Source organism: Mesoplodon densirostris, chromosome 18 (genome assembly GCF_025265405.1).
Source record: "Mesoplodon densirostris isolate mMesDen1 chromosome 18, mMesDen1 primary haplotype, whole genome shotgun sequence".
Classification (NCBI taxonomy): Eukaryota; Metazoa; Chordata; class Mammalia; order Artiodactyla; family Ziphiidae; genus Mesoplodon; species Mesoplodon densirostris.
This window is the reverse complement of record NC_082678.1, coordinates 14,282,406-14,301,304: the sequence shown is the minus strand read 5'-3', so window position 1 is coordinate 14,301,304 and position 18,899 is coordinate 14,282,406. Positions and strand designations below refer to the sequence as shown.

Genomic DNA, 18,899 nt, shown 5'->3' with positions numbered 1-18,899 from the left:
GGTCCCCAAGGACCCCCACCCAGGGCAGTGTCTCTTATGGGCTGGGTAACCTTGGACCGTTGGAGGTGGGAGTGGGGTGGGAGGCATGCCCCCTGGGATTGACCTGGACCTTGGGGACTGGGGTGATGGAGGGCTGGGGGTACAGTCTAGAGCCTGGAGTAGGGGGAGACCACAGGCACAGGTGACCTCACCGACCCTTCCCCTCAGCCCACACCCCTCTCCCCACCCTGGGCAGCCCCACCCTTGCCTGGGGCCTGAAGCCCCACCTCCAGTGAGTGTGGCCAGTGAGGCACTTTGGGAAAGGAGGGCAGCAAGGAAGGGGTGCAGAGCTGGTTCCAGAGGGGAGTGGACACATATGGCCAGGGAGGACAGGAAGGGGTGAGGCATCCTGGGGGTGGGGAAGACCAGCAAGGACCCTTCCCCAGTCTCTCCCCAGGGCCCTCCTTCGCTGACTCCCCGCCTCGCTGGCCTCCTCTCACCTTAGGGATGAAGAAGGGCTGGGAGCCAAATGGGCCAACACACTTCAAGGTGGGCTCCAACTGACCCTGCAAGTACCAGACACAGGAGCCGGGCCCCGGAGGGAACGAGTGATTGTCCTGAGCTGTGGTCTGCACTGCCCCCTGGTGGCCTATGGGACAGGAGGGTTGGGGGCCCATCTGCGGGGCACTCTTGACCTGAGAGAAGCTGGCACCAGTGTTCAGGTGATCCACAGAGTGCCAAGGAGGGGTCTCCTGTTTTCTGACCTTGGCCTGACAGTGTACTTGGCTTCAGACAATCGCTGAGTGGAGCCCGCACAGCCTGGGGCTGCAGCTGGAGAGGGGAGGCAGGGAAGAGTGCTTGGGGGTCCCTTTGGGCTGGACTGGCCGCTCCATCCTCCCCCGTGGCACTCAGGGAGGTGACAGAAAGACGACCCTCAGAAACAGCTGGGGACAGGACTAAGGGGGTGCAGGCCCTTCGCTGGCTGGGCCACAGCTCCCCTCCAGGCTGCGTTAAGGACCAGCAGAAGCTGGAGGTGGACTGCCTGCTCATCCTTGGAGAAGGCAGCTGTCACGCTGCTCCCAGCAACCTCAGGGACAGAAGGAACAGGACAGTACTGAGTGGGCTGGCCCCCCTCCCCATCCTCCCTCCCACCCTGAAGAACCCTTCAGTGCTGGGTCCATGTGGCGATCAGCCATTCTCCCAGACCCCAACTCGGAGCACCCCACCAGCCCCTCTCCCTCCATGGAGGGCGACGAGGAGTTGGCCTTGGTCCTCCTGGGCAGGGACCCTCATGGCCTGAACGGCCCTGCAGGGACCACTTCACCCCAGTGTTGAAGCTTCCTGCTGGCCTGAGGGCCCCTTAGAGGTCAGTTCAAGGCTCATCTGGGCCGTGCAGTGGCCACCAGACTTGTCGGGGGCTTGGAGCTGGGGGTGTGTCCAGGAATCCAGGTCAAAGCTGCCACCAGACTGAAGGGGGAGGGCTAAAAACCAGCCAAGGCCAAGGCAGAACACAAGAAAGGGTCATTTTTTGAGGCAGGGTGCCTCGCAGGCCCTGCACGCACAGCAGGAAAGCACCGTGTGAAGTCTGGGGGAGAGACACCCTCCCCAAAAGCACCGGAGCCACACTGGGGCTGCTGTCTGCCCCCAGGGACCCTTGGAAACAATGCACAGTGCTGGGCACTGGGTGTGGCCCCGGCCGGAGGCACCAAGTTGTTGTTTGGGCCACAGGGCACCTGCAGGAATGCCCCCTCCCCCACAGTCATGCTTTGGTCACAGGGAGCACCCTCCCAACCGGTAACCCCAGCGGCTGCAGAGAAGCGGGGTCGAGGCACCCAGAGCGAGGCGGCTGGACAGGTGTGGACAGTGCTGGACAACAGGTCTGTGGGTGGGTGGGTGGTGCTGCCAAGATGGGTAGCCCTGGGCTCTGGGCACCACGGTGGGAATGCGACAACCACCAAAACACACCCGCCCGAGGCTCAACCCAGAAGCCCTGTCTCTGCAGCCTCTGCAGGCCACTAGGGCAACGACGCTCCTGCTCTGGAGTCCGGACCCCATGGCTGGGGCCCAGCTTCTGAGTGGAGAGATGTCCGTGATCCAGCCCCGACGTTCTGGGTGGGAGGCGGCCCAGCGGTGTCGAGGCTGAGCGCGGAGGCCGTGGCAGCTGCTGGAGGAAAGGAAGCAGTGATGCGGGGGGACGAGCAGGCCCCTGCCCAGCGGGGTCACGGACCGCCTCGCTACCCTGACACACCTGCTAAACGAGCTGCCTCTTCTGAGCACACCCACCCCGGGGGCGCCAGGTGGCCATCTGGGGGGCCGGCTGCACTCACCCCAGACCTTCCCCAGCTGTAACCAGGCCCACAGTACCGCCCAGGTCAGGAGCCAGGTTTTCTCCATAAAACCACGAAGGTACTGTGAGTTGTTAGAGGGGCCGGAAGCAGGGACAGAGCCGGGCGGGGTGGGGCCTACCTGGCATCACAGCAGGAGGAGGCTGGGGCTGCGGAGCTGCCTGTACACCTGCAGGAGCCTCTGGGCGGTGGCGCAGGAGCTGGCTTCGTCCTCCGTGCACAGCCGGTCCCGCAGGGTCTGCACCTCCCGCAGCAGCATCTACAGGAAGGAATGGGCGGCAGCAGCTAGGGCCCCACCTTCCCACTGGGCACGTCAGCGGGTCCCTCTGGGGGACACCCACCACGCGCAGATCCTACTCCGACTGTGGTAGGTGGCCCAGGAAAAACACTCCTCTGTGGCCTTAACGTGATGACCCCTCGGGACAGGAGGCGTGGCTGGGCTGAGGGAAGACCATGTCAGGGGACAGGCGTGTCCTAGCCAATGTGGGGCAGGTCGGAGGAGTGGCCGTGCCCACTCTGTCCCCACCTCACCCCTGCAACAGGAGCCCAGACCCGACTCGGTTGTGAGGACTGGGAGGCCCTGCCAAGCTGGGCAATACCCCAGTGCCTGTGTGTCCCCAGAGGAGCCCAGGCTGGTGGAAGGTTCAGGGCACGGATCCCTGAAGGACCTCACCTCATGGTTGGCCTGGATCTGGTGGAGATACTGCAGGCGGAGGTCAGGCGGGCTGGAGCCCCGGGCAGCCTGCTCCATGACCAGCCTCTGGGGGGACACAAGGGGCACACGGCTGGAGAGGGTGCTTCTCCCATGTGTCCCAAGGTAGCGCCCGGGGCTCCTGGCACCTGTCCTCCAGCCCGCAGAGCCAGGTGGCCCTTGCCCCTCCCCGAGCCATCCATCAGGCCTCCCTGCCTCGCCCCCAGTTAACCTTCACCTCGGGCAGCAGGGCACACTAGCCCAGGCCTGATGATCATTTACTTGGAAGTAACTTTCTTGTCGGTCCTTTCCCCTCACTACCCACCTCCTACCGCCACCCCTTCCCCATCCTCGGCCTCAGGCCTTGGCACCGCTGTTCCTGTCTTGGCCCTCGAGAGGGCTGCTTCACGTCCTGCTTTCTGGAGGCAGCCTGGCCGGCTCTCAAGGCTGAACCCAAGCTTGCAGACGGACCCAGGAAGCAAGGCTCCCGCTGGCCTCCGGGGCAGAGCACTGAGAAGAGGCCCCGACACCCCAAGGGGCAGCAGGAGATGCTGCCAGTGGCAGAAGCTGCACACCTGACAAGGCCCCCCAGACTCCAAGCGGCCAGGTGAATGAACGCCAGTTGTCACGAGGACACTCCCATTACACAAGCATAGTGTCAGCAGACGGAGGACAGAGGTCTGCAGCCCACGAGAAGATTCCCATCAAGGACGTGTCCCCAGCGTTCCACTGGGGGCTGAAGCATGCCTCCCAAATTCACACTTGGAAGCCCCAGCTCCCAGCACCGCCGGTGATTGTGTTTGGAGAGAGGGTCTTCACAGATAATCAAGTTAAAATGAGGTCACGTGGGTTGGCTTTAATCCCACAGGACTGGTGTCCTTCTAAGAAAAGATCAGGACACGGATATGCAGAGGGATGACCACGTGAGGACACAGGGGGGAGTCGGCCATCCATGCGCCCGGAAGAGAGGCCTCAGAAGGAACCACCCCGCGGACACCTGGATCCCTGTCTCCAAAGTGAACGCACTCTGTCCCATCTGCGGCACTTTGTTCCGGCAGCCCCAGGACACTAACTCCCCTTCTTGCTGGAAGTCTGGTGGGTACGCTCCTCCCCCGGCTTCTCACTAACTGTCCACCTCTCAACTGCCAAGCTCAGTGGGTCTGGAGACAGTCCTGCTTGTTTCAGGCCCGGCAAGAGCAACACGGGGCGCCCTCTTGGGGAGAGGAATGCAGGCGTGGGAGCTCTGCTCTGGGGACGGGGGACTCCTGAGCCCAGGCATGAGGCCATGGATGTGCCACAGCAGGGCTGTCACAGTAGTGCCTGAGGGAGACCTCTGGTCATGGCTTGGCCCCCAGGCTCGCCTGGGTGCACTGGTAGGTCTAGAACAGCAGCCTCGGATCCCTGGCGGAGCTTGGACTGCAGGTTCTCCGACTCTTGGGGTCTAGGGTGGGGCCTAGGGACGTGCACCAAGTTCCCAGGTGAGGCTGACACAGAGTCCATGTTTAAGGAAAAGCGTGGGAATCAGTTGATAGCTGCCACCTCGGACCCCTCTGCGCAGCCGAGGCTGCACACACTCACAACAGGCAGGAGATGGGCCACCTGACCCTGTACCCAGCCTGCCAAGGGCACCAGCTGACAGGCTTCCCTCCGGAACACAAAGACCTCCCCTCAGATCCTGGGGTTGCAGCCCCAGTAGCCGCGCATGGCAGTGAAGCAGCAGGAAGGGCCCCTGGGGCTGTGTGTATGGGAGGGGCTGGCTGCCAACTCCCGCTTTCTTGGCAAAGACGTGGAGGCCCAGACGAGCAGACACCTGGTCCCGGGGCCCGAGCCTGGCTTCTCTAGGCAAGTGTAGAAGAAATCTCACGCTGGTCTCCAGTGGACTGTCTCCCTTTTAACCACGTGTGCTCACAGGCCACTGGGTGCTACTGCCAGGAGGGTGAGAAGCAAGTCCCCCACCCACCTCCCAACCGCCCACAGCTTACCTGCAACCCCAGGCAGGAAGCCACAGACCACCAGGGTCCTGTGTCCCCACCACCCCACAGAGACTTCCCAAACAAGCCCATGATGACCGACAGACCTGCAAACGCCCGACGATGGCGTGGTGTGCCCTGCACATGTTGGCCAGAGAGGAGCTCTCCACCTGGATCTCCATGGCCTGGATGGGCCCTGCTGGGCACAGGTCGGTCACGGCCACCTGCAACACACAAGGAACCTCACTGGCCGTCCAGAGTCCTGACCTGCCCGAGGGCAGCGTGGCCGGCGGGAGTGTCCAAGCTGGCAGGGGCATGTGAAGCCTGGGCTTGCCCTCTACATCCCACTGTGGGCAAAGCTCAGGGGGCTCCCGGGGCTGGATCTCCACACTCAACATGAATTTTCACCTGAAGACCCAGCTAGCCAAGCAACAGCAAAGCTGCTCCTTTGGAATATCTGTCCAGGAAGACCCCTCTTCCCTCAGCATCCAGATCCGTGGCACTCACTCCAGAAAAAGTGCCTGCTGTGGCTGCACCACCACAGACAGCCCACACCCAGACCCACCCATGGCCCACCCTGTGCATCTTGAGGCACTAGACAGCAGGGTCAGGGTTGCAGGTGTGAAAACAGGGAGGGGGCTGGGCAAGTGAGGTCAGCCCAGTGCCCTCCAGCCAAAGATGGAATCTGGCAAAGGTGGGCGAGAGCCAGGACACAAGGCAAGACCCCAGGGGCCTAGGGACCTTAGGAAGGACACTGTCTCTGGCAGCTCTTCCTTCTGGAATCGTAGGATGCACTGGGGCACCCACCCCTCTCTGCCACCTGCAGAACCACCACCAGGCCCCAGGGACACCCGACCTTGACACTGCCTAGTCTTGACCTGACCTGAAAGGGCTGTCCAGTGGGCAGCCTCCACCCACCATCCTCAGCAAGGTGTGCCCGGCCACACGGGATGCTCCGCCAGAGCCTCCAACACTGCAGCACAAGGGTCTGCTGGACATGACCCCGAGGCTGCCAGGAGGGTCTCGGGAAGGAAGGTTTGTGCGAGGAACGGGGTTAGAGGACTGAGCTCCACCTTGGTGTCTCAGCGGCCCCTGCACATGGGGCGTCTGTGATGGGGCCCGGCACCCTGGTGGTCTAGGGGTTTAGTGGCCTGGAGTCTGGAGTCGCTCGTGCTGCCCATGGGGGTACAAGTGAGCGACCCGCTCGGGCTGGCTGTGAACTCCAGCAGTACGCAGGGCAGGGGCCACGCGTGGAGAGCGCTGGACAGGGCAGTACTCATGGAGACCTGGCTGGGAGCCGACGCTGCCCCTGGCCCCACGAAGGCCACCCCATCACAGCCTGCCTCTCGAACTCGGATGCGTCGGAATCCTCTGGAGGGTGGGCCCCAGAATCTGATTCCTCTCGAGAAACCCAGGGACCCTACTCAGAACTGCTGCTGTCGAGGCCAATTTCCCCACAGGCAGGACAGCTGACCCCTGCTTGCCTCGCGGACGATGAGGTGGACATCAGTGCCATCTGGGGCCACTCCCTGGACAGAGGACAGTGCTTGGGCCCTCACGACGTCCACGGCGGCATTCTCGGCAAGGAGCCACTGCAGGGTGGCACAACACAGGGACACGCCTGGAGGAGAGAGGTGCGGCTGTGAGGCTGATCAGATCCTGGGAGAGGGAGGAAGGGCCCCAGGCCTCAGCGAAGCCAGCTGGTGCCACCAACCTGCGTGACTGTCCCCTAAGGCGGCCCTGAGCAGCTCTGCCGACACCTTGATGGTGGCCACTGACGGGGGCAGGTACTTGGTCCGCAGGGACGCTGGTCCTGCTGGCTGGCTGACTGGCCCGCAGCAAGTTGCCAGGAAGGTGCGGATGGGGTCTCTGGCAGGGCTGAGTGGGCCCAGGGCCTGCGTGTGGGGTGCAGCCAGGCCGGGGAAGCGCAGGCCCTGCAGCATGTCCACTGTGTGCTCACTCAGGGGCAGGCACACGCCCTCCTGCTCAGGCAGGACGTCAGGGGTGCATTCATTCGAAGGGGGGTCCTTGAAAGGGTCTGTGAGGGCAAGGGCCCCACCCACGACCTCCCTGAGGCTGTAGAAGAGTGCGCAGGACACGGTCACGGGCAGGTCAAGCGCACCGTCCTCTCCCGGGCCCAGAGGCAGCGTCACCTCACGCTGACCGCCAGGGCCGAGCTGGTCCACGGGGATGGTGTAGGTGATGGCCGAGGCAGCCGAGTCCAGGTCTAAGGCCTGGGAGCTGCGGAGCACCTGGATGCACAGGGCCCAGCCCCGGTCCAGGCTGAAGCCACTGCTGTTCTCCAGCAGGCAGGTAGCTGTCAGCGTGTCCTGCAGCTGCAGGCGGCTCCAGGAGGTGGTGATGGTGCAGGAGATGGGCCTAGGACCCTCCCGGCTCGACAGCAGGGCGCAGCTCACGTTCATGGCTTCGTTGAGGCAGGTCAGGGCCTTGTCCCGCTGGTCAACCGCCTTCTTCAGAGAAGACACTCTGGAAACAGACATGGCTGCTGAGGGAGGGCCCAGACCTCATTCTTCCTCGAGCATCAGGTGAAGAGCCCCCACCTCAGGGGCTCCTGTCCTGCCCATGCAATCATCTGACCCAACCTCCTTCTCCAGCAGCAGAGGATGGAGCTGGGGCAGCCTGTACTTGGCAGCCTGGCCTCACCCACTGGGCTCATGGAGGCTTCACCCCCTTCAGGGCCACTGAGCCAGGGGTGCCCACGGTGGGGCTGGCCACCCCCACCGTGCTCCCCAACGTGTTCCAAGTCGGCTCCTTGGCTCCTCTGCGGTGCCACCGTGACATCCCAAAGGATGGCAGGCACCCTAGAAATGACCCTAAAACACAGGGGCTTGGCGCCCACAGCTGGCCTTTAGTGCTGCCTTTGGCCAGGCAACACAATGGCTGGGGCTATCGCAGGGGCCAGAGGCAAAGTAACAGGCCTCTCCCGGACCAGTGCCACCACCCGGGACACCGCCTTCCGTGCCAGCCTCTGCCCGAGCCTTAGCCCACTGGTCACCTCTCAGAGACAGTGCCAATTCCAGACAGCAACTCCTTAATTTTTTGGCCAGCATTCGCCGAGGTCACTCTGGTGGGGTGAGGCGTCTCAGAGTGCGGGTCCAGGCTGCAGGTCATCAGCCGGCCTTTGGCAGACAGGGCCAGGAGCTCAGCACCCCCTGCAGGTGGACACACGTGGGGCCTGGTCAACAGGCAGGGAGAGGCACGCTGCTGGGAACATGCAGCACTTCCCAGGACTCAGATAAGTGTTGGCAGAACACCTGTGCCCAGGTGAGGAAAAGAGGGTTCTGGAGACATCCCCAAAGAGCCTGGGGTGTGTCCTGGGCCGGGCATATGCTGTGAAGGGCCCTCCCTGGGACGGGGTGTCAGCACAGCAGAGGCGTCACCTTATACATGGACAGGGCTAAAAGGAGCCAGACAAGGGCCATCAAATCAGCTGGGTGCCTCCCTGCCTCAACAGCCCCCCAACCCCCAGCAAAGCTGCTCTGAGATTTCCTAAGAGAAGGAGGTGCTACACAGGCCCCAGGCCTCCTCCACTGGGCAGTCGCCTCTCACTGGGCCCTTCTGGAAGCCTGACGCCTCTCCTCGACATCTTTCTGTCTCCTTTCCCACTCCTGGCCTACCAGGGAGCTCCCCGGGAAACAGGCTCCATCTCCTGTGACCTGCTGGTTCTCCAAGTCCAGTACCACTAGGCCCTGAGACCCGCCCAGAGGTGTGCTCCCCCATTCCCTGACACATGTGTCTCTCCTTCCCTGTGGGAGACACAGCGGTCTTTTCACTTCGAAAGCATTTCTTTCGTATCGAGTATGGTCCACGGTAGGCCTTACAATGCATTCTTGGGCTATCTTAAGGGGAATATGCACTAGGGGGAGGGGGGCTCTTATCCCTCCCCCTTAACATTGGGCAAACATGGCTGAAACCCCCTCCAGTTCTGTCTGGGGAGAACACACACATCAGAGCTTGGCGATGCCCCCTGCCTTTGGTGCAGGGTGGACTCGCTGGAGGCCACATGATAAGTGAGTTTCAAAAAAAACATAAAGGTTTGACCTGAACCGATTTGAATTTCCATTGCACTACTGGCCATGGGAAGATGCTCTTGCCCAGGGTCACTCAGGTGCAGACCCTACCCAGGCAGAGTGGCACAGCCCCCGCCCCTAAACCCACACAGGACCCCAAGACAAGAAGCATCAACCACGAGGCTATGCCAGAGGAGGGTAGGCCTGCCCGGGCAGTTTTACGGAGAACAGGAATGAGGCAGATAGAGGAGGACGGCCAGTTCACAGGGAGGAGACATCAGAGCGGAGGCTCCACCCACCCCATGGCTTTGGTTTTTAGCTTTCCGAAGTGGCTCGTACCTTCAGGCGCCCTAGATGACACAGAGAGGGTGACGACGCTGCAGACACTCAAGCTGGCTGGACACAGCAGAGAGGGCAGGCCTCCTGGGGCCCTGTCACGCTGCGTGAGGTCCCAGGGGGAGCCCTCCTGAGCCAGGTCCACTACACAGAGGTCCGAGGGGGTGCTGTGGTACACATGGCCGCCCCTGCCGCGGGCCGCACAGAGCACAGGCCCCGGGAGGCTGTACTCCCGCAGCTCTGGCACCAGATGCCCTGCCTCGTCCCAGCTGGCCTTGATGGCCAGTGTCCGGCCATGGTGACCGAGTGCCACCAGGCAGTCACAGTACGCGTCCTCCACATCCTCGGACGGCGGCTCTGTCCTCAAGGCTCCAATGAAGATGACAGGCTCTTCCAGGTGATGGAGGATCTTGACAAGGGCCTTCGGATCACCAGGGGCAGACCTGGAGGTGACCAGGGTCTTGAGGACCACACAGCAGAGCTGGCCATCGGGGAGACCGCAGAGGATCACGGGCGACTCCAGGAGGGAGGCATCAGATCCGAAGAGTAGCCCAAAGAGGGGCCCCTCCAGCGTGACGCCCCCAGAGCCCCACGGGTGGCCATGTGGGGCCCTGGAGCCTGGTGGTGACGCACAGCACAGCACTGGGAGGAAGTGAGGGGCTGTGGGCTCCCCCAGGCTCCCAGCTGGGGGGGTGCAGGTGGACAACTCCACCTCGCCAATCTGGCCTCCGGGTCTAGGGTCCTCCCCTGGACACGGACGCTCAAACAGCTGCATCTTCCACTGGGTGGCGCCCTGTGCCAGGGTGATGAGCACGTCATCGAGCACGGTGAAGGCATGCAGTGTGGCACTGGGGAGCACACAGGTGTCTGGGTGCACGGGGATCACAGGGGCAGGGAGCTCATCGACCTGCCCATCCTCACTGTCCCGGTCGTCCCTGTCATCCTTGTCATCCCGGCTCACAGACCTTTGAGAACACAGGCAAATGTCAGTTACAGTGCTCACAGGCTCCCTTCGTGACAGCCTGCCACTGACATGATGGGCCTGGGGCCTGTACAAGGAGCGATTTCAGTGACTTATAGCCACCAGGGAGCAGCTGGCATGCCATAGTGCCTCCCACCTGCTCCACGGACCGCTTTGCTCCCCACCAGTCGCCCAGGGACCCGTGCATAATAGGATGTACCAAGCCTTCCAGAAATGGGGTTTGGACAGAAAATTCTCATCAGTGCAGAACTGTCAGACCCCCAAGGCCCCAGCTGTGAATCACACCTGCTATCTTTTTATTTTCTAAACCAGTAGTGAATAGGTGCCCGAGTCTAGGCTCTAGGCTCTGCACTGGTACTGGGGGGTGGCGGGGGCGGGATGGTGAAACTCCTTTAACCACTGACTCAGGGTTCACAGAGACCCACCTCATAGGTGTGTCATGCCAGACCCACCAAGGCCCATCAAAGCCAAAAGGGCAGCATCCTGCTCCCGGCTGCAGACTCAGCCGCTTGAACCCCGTTTACTAAGAATTCTCTGTGAGCAGGAGCCTGTTAGAGAAGGCAGGCGCTGAGGACAGGGGCCGCCAAGACTTCAGAGCTGGCCCTGAGCCCACCATCCCCACCTTGGAGGCCTGGTGAGTGTTCATTCTGAACCCAGTCCAGGGGTAAGCGGACCGTATAGGTCACAGGGGCAGTGTTTGAGGAGGGCAGGAAAGTACCAGTCAGAGACAGCGAGAAGCCCATCTGAGGCCATGTCCGCCTCAACCCCGGAGAGGCAAGTGTGGACCCGCCCAAAGCAGTACCGTCCAGCGACCATGCCTCACCTGCTCGCCTGGTCCAAAGACAAGCAATAGATGCCACTCCGGGCGCACAGGACGTAGAGCGCCCTGCGAAGGGCCAGGAGCTCCAGGTGCCACACCTGACCGGGAAACTTGTACACGGCCTGGACGTCCGGGGAGAACGCAGAGTCAGGCCGGGCGCGTGGGGCCCAGAAGAGGCGGAGTACAAACTCCTCAAAGACGCCGGGCCTTCGGTGGATTCCCGCCCGGCCCCGCCCCCTCCAGGGCTCAGGAACCCCGCTCCACTCCGCCCCGCCCTCTCCCCCGGTCCCGGGCCCCTCCCCGGCCTGCCGGGTGCTCACGATCAGCAGCCGCCCCTCCCGGTCGTAGACATAGACCAGCTCGCTCCCAGTGGACAGGAAGACCTCCGCCCCGTGGCACAGCACGCGAGGCTTGCCCGCCGCCAGGCCCCCGAGCGGGCAGCAGAAGCCCGCCAGGTATTCGACCCGCGGCGCGAGGCCGGCCATCGTGGGGTCGCCAGGGAGCCCGGCCACCGGAGGGGTCTCGGCCTCGCAGCGCCGGTGCCGGGGGCGGGGCGGGGCGGGGCGCGGCGCTTTACGGCCGCCCAGGTCGCAGCGCGGGCTCCGCCGTACAGCGGCGAGGCGGGGGCGGGGCCGGAGCTGTGGGTGGGGCGGCTGCGCGTCAGGTGTTGGGGAACCCGCGGGAGCCACGCCGTTGAGGTAAAGCTAGTGGACACAGAACGGTTTGGCAAAGGGCCAACGTGTTTAAAGCCAAACATGGGAAGCCCAAGGGCCTTGGTCTCTCCACTCGTCCGTCCTCCCCCGGGGCTCCACTGGACCCGCCCGAGGTCGCGCTTCCCTCGTGCGCCCGAGGGCCGGGCCGGCTCCGGGACCCGGGCCAGTACACTGGCTTCCCCAGGACGGCGGCCCGTCAGAACACGTCTCCTCCGAGCGGACGGTGCGCTCCTAAAGGACCTTCTAGCGTTTTGGGGGGCGGTTAGATCTGCGAATTCCAGGAGGGGCGGGCAGCGTCAGGTCTTGCCCCTTCCACAGCCGGGGGCTGCCCTCTGTCTAGGGATGAGTCTCCTCCCTCTGAGCTGCTGAGCCACACCCACGCCTACCCCGTCCCCAGGACACTGCCGCGTCTGAGCTTAACATGGGCAGAAGTGTCCCTTTTTTCATGCCTGAACGAACTGTCTGTGGGTGTGTTGGTCTGAACGGACAGTGGGGAAAAAGGGTAAGCCAGAGGAATTCTGGGTTGAGGGCAGAAGACCATGAAGAAAATGACTGGCTGGGCCTTGGTAAGGGGGGGCAGCTCACCATCCGTCAGCGTGGAGGGTCAGGGTGAAGACAGGGCAAGACACCTCTCCTTCCCAACCCTGTCGTCCAAGGCTCTGGGGAGGGGTGCTTATCAGAGGGGCCAAGAGTTCTCCGAATGAGACTGACATCCAGAGCGACCCTGAAAGGTGCCTGCAGACAGGTCAACCACACCCCTCTCCTTTTTTTTTTTTTTTTTTTTTTTTTGCAGTATGCGGGCCTCTCACTGTTGTGGCCTCTCCCGTTGCGGAGCACAGGCTCCGGATGCGCAGGCCCAGCGGCCATGGCTCACGGGCCCAGCCGCTCCGCGGCATATGGGATCCTCCCAGACCGGGGCACGAACCCGTATCCCCTGCATCGGCAGGCGGACTCTCAACCACTGCGCCACCAGGGAGGCCCCACCCCTCTCCTTTAAGAAGCCAATGGGAGAGTCTCCAAGGTCAGACACCCATGAATGAAAGAGGCATCTGGAGGGGTGTGGCCAGACAGGGCAAGTTGAAGGAGCCCAGCTGCCAAGTGTTTTCTGGGCTTGAGTTCAGCTGACCTCATCAAGGCTGGTGTACCTGCCAAAATGAAGAACCAGTAGCAAAAGTTCTAATTCCCCTTGTTGAGGTTGGTGTTCAACCCCCAGGGCAGTGGACCGCTACTGTTCCAGTGTTTCTGGGTTGGACCCAGCATCAGTATGGCATTTGCAGTCTGTCCTTTGCCTTCTTGAGACCAGCTCCCACGTGGCCTTTGGAACTAGAAGTGAGGACATGCTCCTTTCAAGAGACACACCACTCTTGAGTCCCACCTCCACCCCCCACCCCCTCAACCTGAGTGCACAAGTGTTCTTGGCTGGTCTTCTGACCACCAGTCCTGTGGCCACGTGCTCACACCAATTCCCAACCTGGCCCACCCAGACTGTTTCCCGACACCAGGGGCACTACACCGGGATTGTGCTAGAGAAAATGACCGCGTGGGGAAGTGCATCTGGGAGGTGGGCTTAGCTGGCCGGGCCTCACCTGCCAGGTTCAGCCCTGACTGGCCAGGCACTGTAAAGTTGGTCATTCCTGTCCCACTCCCTTCTGCTCAGGGGGGCTAGCAGGCTCCTGGCCCCAAGTCCAGGCAAGACCCACACTCTGTGATACAAGGATTTATGACCATCAACAGTCTATCGAAACAGCGAGGGGGCCCTGAACGCTGATCCCCCCGGAGGTTACAGAGCAAAGGGCTTAGCCAGCTCAGGGGTGATGTGGAGTGAGAGGCCCCTCACGTGGGTGTACATGGAAGGCCTGTGGCAGGAGGCCTGTGAAACAGCACAGCGTGCTGTGGACAGTCAGTGGTCTCTGGGCCACACGTGGGGGCTCCATCTTCCCATCTACCACCAGACAGCATTGGGGTGGGGAGGGACAGGACACAGCATGTGCAGGGAAGCTGCAGGCTGTGCCAGGCACTTTCAGGCAGCACAGCCTGCCAACATGTTGAACATGCCAGGAAAGGGGGTGGCAGGACCCTGAGTTCTATTTCCAAGCAGTACACTCCACTTGCTTGACTTCAGGGGGAGGGATGACGTTCCAGAACCTCATCACTTCACAGAACCAACAAGGTCAGCAGCCTGAGCCACAGAGAGGGCAGGACACTGCTGGTAAAAGTAGGCAAGCTCAGGGACAGGACTGGAGCCAGGTGCTGAGGGCCCACCCACCCCAGTCCAGAAGCTAGGCTGGGCCTGCCTCTCCCCAGGGCCCCTTGGACATCAGTGGGCAGTGTTTCTTATATACTTGGTCAGGAAGCAGTGAGCCAGTGGCCAAAGGACAGAATGGGTGGTAAGGTGCGTGAAGGCTGGTACCTGAACATCGGGGGGGCGCCTCCTGGCTGTCACTCGACAAGTGTCCCCTCCAGGCCTTGCTCCCCTTGCATCTGGGCAAGTCTGGGGGATTCTGGGCACTATCCTTCACCTGCTGCCTGGCGGAGTGCACCTCACCCACCACGCAGAGGCCAGGAGCAGCCGCATGGCTGACAGGCAGAAAAGGCGCAGAAAAGGCCTGGAGGGAGGCCAGGCTCTGCTCCTCCACTGGACGTTACCCTGGGAGCACAGGGCCGAGGAGCCTGGGCAGGAGGAGTGGGTCTCTACCCTTCAATACTCTAAACATGTCAGCAGAGAACAGTGATGTGTGGAAGGGAAAGTTATCAAGTCGCCTGACAAGGTAGGCAAGTCAAGGCTCAGGGCAGGGAGAGGCCTTGGGGCCCAGGAAGGACAAACGGCGCTGGCGGTCGCTTCAGGTGCTTTTATTGGTTCAACTGCAGGGCTGGAGTCCAGGCAACGCTACTGCAAACCCAACCGACACACACCTGCAAGCCCCAAGTGGGAGCACCGGGAGCAGACTGGTTGGCCTGGCACCTGGTCCCCCCTCGCTGAGCTACGGTGCCTGGTGCCTGGTGGCATGAGAGGGTGTGTCCACACAAGGGCAGGTAGGATGAAGGTGGAGCTGGGGGCCCCTCCCCTATGCAGGAGGAGATGGCTAAGCTGCCTGGGCCCGAGCCTGCTGGCAGGGCACCCCCACTCCTTATGTTGACCCCCGACTCTCTTTGGACAAAATAAAGTGCATTACTGAACAAAGAGTGACTCAAAACCAGAAGCAGAGAAATCACAACACTTTTTCTTTAGCTAAAAGATAAAAGGAAACGAACTATGCAGATGCCAGAACTTCAGGGTGAGTAGGACACTGGTCAAAGAGAAAAGGAAATTAGCTCGGTAGATGAAGACCAGAGCAAGTACAGGAGGAACGGCGGGGGCCGCGAGGTCTGAGGTCAGCACCCTCCTGCTCCCCCTGCAGACTCACATCTGATCAGAGCAGATGACTGGGGCCAGATGGTCCTCCCAGCTTGCTGGCAGGTGGCCACAGAGGAACTGGGCAAACAGGGGGCCCTGCACCTTCTGCCCCCCAGAACAGATCCGCTGTAGCCAGACCCAACCCCACCGGCCACTTGGTGTCCCACGCCAGGTGGACCTGGAGTGCCAGGCACAGCCCTTGCCACAGGTGAACACATGCCCAAGTGCTCTCTGTTCACAGGCCAAGGGCGAGGGAGGGTCACACAGGCTTGCCTCCTGCTCTAGGACAGAGACATGAAGTCCCCAAGCAGCCTGTGTCTGGGTCAGCCTCTCCCATGGGTGGGTGCAGTGCAGCTCAGAGATACGGCTCTTGTTAAGGCAAAGAGGCATCAGGATGTCCATGGCTCCCAGGGAAAGGCCAGACCAGAGCCCAACCACAGAGGAAACGCAGGGACCCCAGAGCACATGCAAAGTCTGACCACAACCTTTGTCCTGGGATAGCCTGGACCCATACTTCAGCACAGTACCTAATTTCCAACGTCCCCGCAGCAGCCCCACAGCTGCTGTACTGTGGCCTGGCCTGTACTGGGGCCACATCACCGTGTCAGAGGCCAGGGCCCGGGCAGGGCAACAGGAAGGAATGGTGTGTGGGGTGAAGGGGACCAGAGCTTGCAGCCCTGCCTGGGCCACCCAGCTCACCCCATGCAGGCCAGGTCAGCAGTGCTGGTCCCCCGGAGAGGGTGCCTGCTCAGTGGGAGCCGGCACTAGGTTCCTGCTCGGACTACCTGGGTCTGCACCTGTCCCAGCCGTGTGGCTTGGCAGGAAAGTCTCAGGCACTGAGGTTCATTTGTGAGGAGACCTGACTGTGGGTCCCCCGTCCACCCACCCAGGCTGCACACACCTCCAGGGACTCACTGAAGGAGGGACGAAGGTGGAAACTAGTCTCTCTCCTTTTATGCAGTTTTTATCTTAAAAAAAAATAAATAAAAGTCTTCTTCGCAGGAATTACTGATAACTGTTATTACAACCAAAGCAGACTTTAAAATCCCCCCTGGACGCTGGGTGAGAGCAGGAAAGGGCGGGCAGCAGATTCACCTGCAGACCAAGCGGACAGGAGACCAGCGAGCCTGTGGCCACGCAGTTCCACCACACGATGGCTACTGGAAGGGGAAGAGGTGGCCCTCACAGGCAGGGTCTGTCCCAGAGCAACGGGGTACAGAGGTCACCAAGAGCTCCCAACCAAAAACATGGGAGGGGCAGGAACCAAAAGCATCCAAAGGAAGGAAAAAAGAAAGCTGGATGGTGCCAGCAAGCCCTCCCACCCCCTCAATTCCAGGTGATGGTTTAGAGGTACCTAGTCCTTCTACCACAGTGGGAGCTGCTGCAGGGCATCCGGATGGGGCCATACGGTGCCTCCACCAAGAGACTGGTTTCAGCCCCCAGAGCACCAGCCTGGCTCCCTCCCTCCAGGGAAGCCTGGTGCTGAGAAGCTTCATGGGTCAGAGACCCCCAGGGCAGCCGCCCCCGCCTCGCCTTCAGCGCTGCCTGCGGTGGGGCATGGCTGCAACAATCCTGGCTTCAGAGAGGGCTAGGGTGGGCCCAGTCCGGGCAGCAGGGCCCGGGAGCCCTAGGTCCTGGGGAGGCTGCACATCTCGCAGTGGCCGGTGCCTGGCTGGTTCATGAAGGTGCAGTGCTGACAAGCCCACATGGCGGCCGAGGTGGTGTGTGCAGAGCCCCCGACGGCTCCGTACTCGTGGAGGCCTGGGAGCTGCACGCCGACTGTGCCTGTGGGGCAGGAGGAGAAGCAGTGTGCATCATTTCTGCACTGGGAAGCTGTCCCACCCGATCTGAGAGCTCTGCACAGCTGCTTATCAGGGTAGGAGTGGACTCTAAAAGCAACTGCTGCAGGCGCGGACAGATGCGGCTTGAGAGCCCCTACCGTGGGTCCCCTGCTCAAACACAGAACACCGATAAGTAAAGGTGCTGTCTGCAGAGCGGAAAGCTGTCAGCTGTGGCCACTCGTGCACCTGCCCGCCCTCCCTGCTTGCTGCATCAGTGGTTCCTTCTCACTGCTGAGCAGGAGAGCTCGGTGTGAACACCATCCCTAGTTATCTATCCCCCTCCTGATGGACAGTTGGGTCATTGCCAGGTTTGAGCCATTGTGAACAAAGCTGCCATGAATATTGTTAAACAAATCTTGGTGTGGATCTGTGTTTGCATGTCTCTTGGGTAGCAGTGGGCTCGCTGGGTCATCCTCACTGGGCGTGCGAGAGCTCCAGCTGCTCTGGGAGCTCGTGAGCACGCGACGCGGCCAGTGTTTGCATCTCAGCCACCCTCAAGACGTGTAATGGTACCTCGTTTAATTTTCATTCTTCTGATGACTGATGGTGACCACCACTGTAATTCTTTATATGGAACATCTTCTGTGGAATATCTTCTCCCAGTCTGTTCCTTGCCTTTTCAAGTTTTTGACAGTGTCTCTTAATGAGCCCAAGTGTTTCATTCTGATAAAGTCCAACTGACCAATCTTTTTTTTTAAAAATAAATTTATTTATTTATGGCTGCACTGGGTCTTTGTTGCTGCGCACAGGCTTTCTCTAGTTGCGGCGAGCGGGGACTACTCTTCGTTGCGGTGTGTGGGCTTCTCACAGCGGTGGCTTTTCTTGTTGCAGAGTATGGGCTCTAGGCGTGTGGGCTGCAGTAGTTGTGGCACTTGGGCTCAGTAGTTGTGGCTTGTGGGCTCTAGAGCGCAGGCTCAGTAGTTGTGGTGCATGGGCTTAGCTGCTCTGCAGCATGTGGGATCTTCCCGGACCAGGGCTCAAACCTGTGTCCCCTGCATTGGCAGGCAGATTCTTAACCACTGTACCACCAGGGAAGTCCTGACCAATTTTTGTTTGTTTGTTTGTTTGTTGTGGGGTTTTTTTTGCGGTACGCGGGCCTCTCACTGTTGTGGCCTCTCCCGTTGCGGAGCACAGGCTCCGGACACGCAGGCTCAGTGGCCATGGCTCATGGGCCCTGCCGCTCCGCGGCACGTGGGATCTTCCTGGACCGGGGCACGAACCCGTGTCCCCTGCATCGGCAGGCAGACTCTCAAGCACTACGCCACCAGGGAAGCCCTGTCTACAGGGATTTTGACTGAGATTGTACTGATCAATTTAGGGAAAACTGACATGTTAAAAATATCTTGTCTTCCAGTCCAGACAGTGGGATTTCTTTTCCATTTGCTTAGCTCTTCTTCTGGCAGTGTTAGTTTTCAGCAAAGAGCTCTTACGTGGCTTCCACTGACTATGTCCCGAGATCTCTCGTGTTCTGTGACTCTGCATCTGTAAAGGGTACTCTATTGCTAATTTGTGTTACCAACCCTATGCAGTGACTGGAATTCCACGAGTAGTGTATCTGTTGACAGCATTTGACAATCACGTAGCACTTTTTAGCAAAGTGAGTGTCGGTGAACACCAGGCGCTCTCCCAACAGAGGCTGCAGGCAGCAGGTCCAGACAGTGTCACCCTGCTGCCGGAGGACTGACACCTGACTCGGGCTTGGGTTTCTTCCCACCCTAAGTATGAGGCATGAAGCCAATGGGACCCAGCTCCTATGGGGTCGCTAGTTTTTCATTAGTGTCTTAATGGGGTTGGCAA

The 18,899-nt window shown here is 61.1% G+C and overlaps 2 protein-coding genes across 5 annotated transcripts in view; both read right to left on the bottom strand.

Moving 5' to 3' along the window:
* Positions 1 to 1,486: 1,486 nt before the first annotated feature.
* On the bottom strand, positions 1,487 to 11,701 carry FAAP100 (FA core complex associated protein 100). Of its 3 annotated transcripts, none has more exons than XM_060081282.1 (10): positions 11,475 to 11,701; positions 11,158 to 11,276; positions 9,356 to 10,317; positions 8,002 to 8,158; positions 6,700 to 7,472; positions 6,470 to 6,606; positions 5,093 to 5,209; positions 2,998 to 3,084; positions 2,446 to 2,583; positions 1,487 to 2,143 (listed from the first exon to the last, which is right to left on the bottom strand). In XM_060081282.1, the coding sequence occupies exons 1-9, from the start codon at positions 11,637 to 11,639 to the stop codon at positions 2,452 to 2,454; spliced, it is 2,649 nt and encodes an 882-aa protein (XP_059937265.1). In that variant the 5' UTR covers positions 11,640 to 11,701; the 3' UTR covers positions 1,487 to 2,143; positions 2,446 to 2,451. The 3 variants fall into 3 exon arrangements, with proteins under 3 accessions (XP_059937265.1, XP_059937264.1, XP_059937266.1); XM_060081281.1 differs by having other exon boundaries at positions 1,487 to 2,140; XM_060081283.1 differs by lacking the exon at positions 2,998 to 3,084 and having other exon boundaries at positions 1,487 to 2,140.
* Positions 11,702 to 14,701: 3,000 nt separating this feature from the next.
* NPLOC4 (NPL4 homolog, ubiquitin recognition factor) overlaps positions 14,702 to 18,899 on the bottom strand; it is a 57,222-nt gene continuing 53,024 nt past the window's right edge. For both annotated transcript variants that reach the window (XM_060081067.1, XM_060081066.1), the window contains one exon: positions 14,702 to 17,046. In XM_060081067.1, coding sequence (XP_059937050.1) covers positions 16,889 to 17,046 — 158 coding nt within the window. In that variant the 3' untranslated portion in view covers positions 14,702 to 16,888. The remainder of the gene's footprint in view (positions 17,047 to 18,899) is intronic.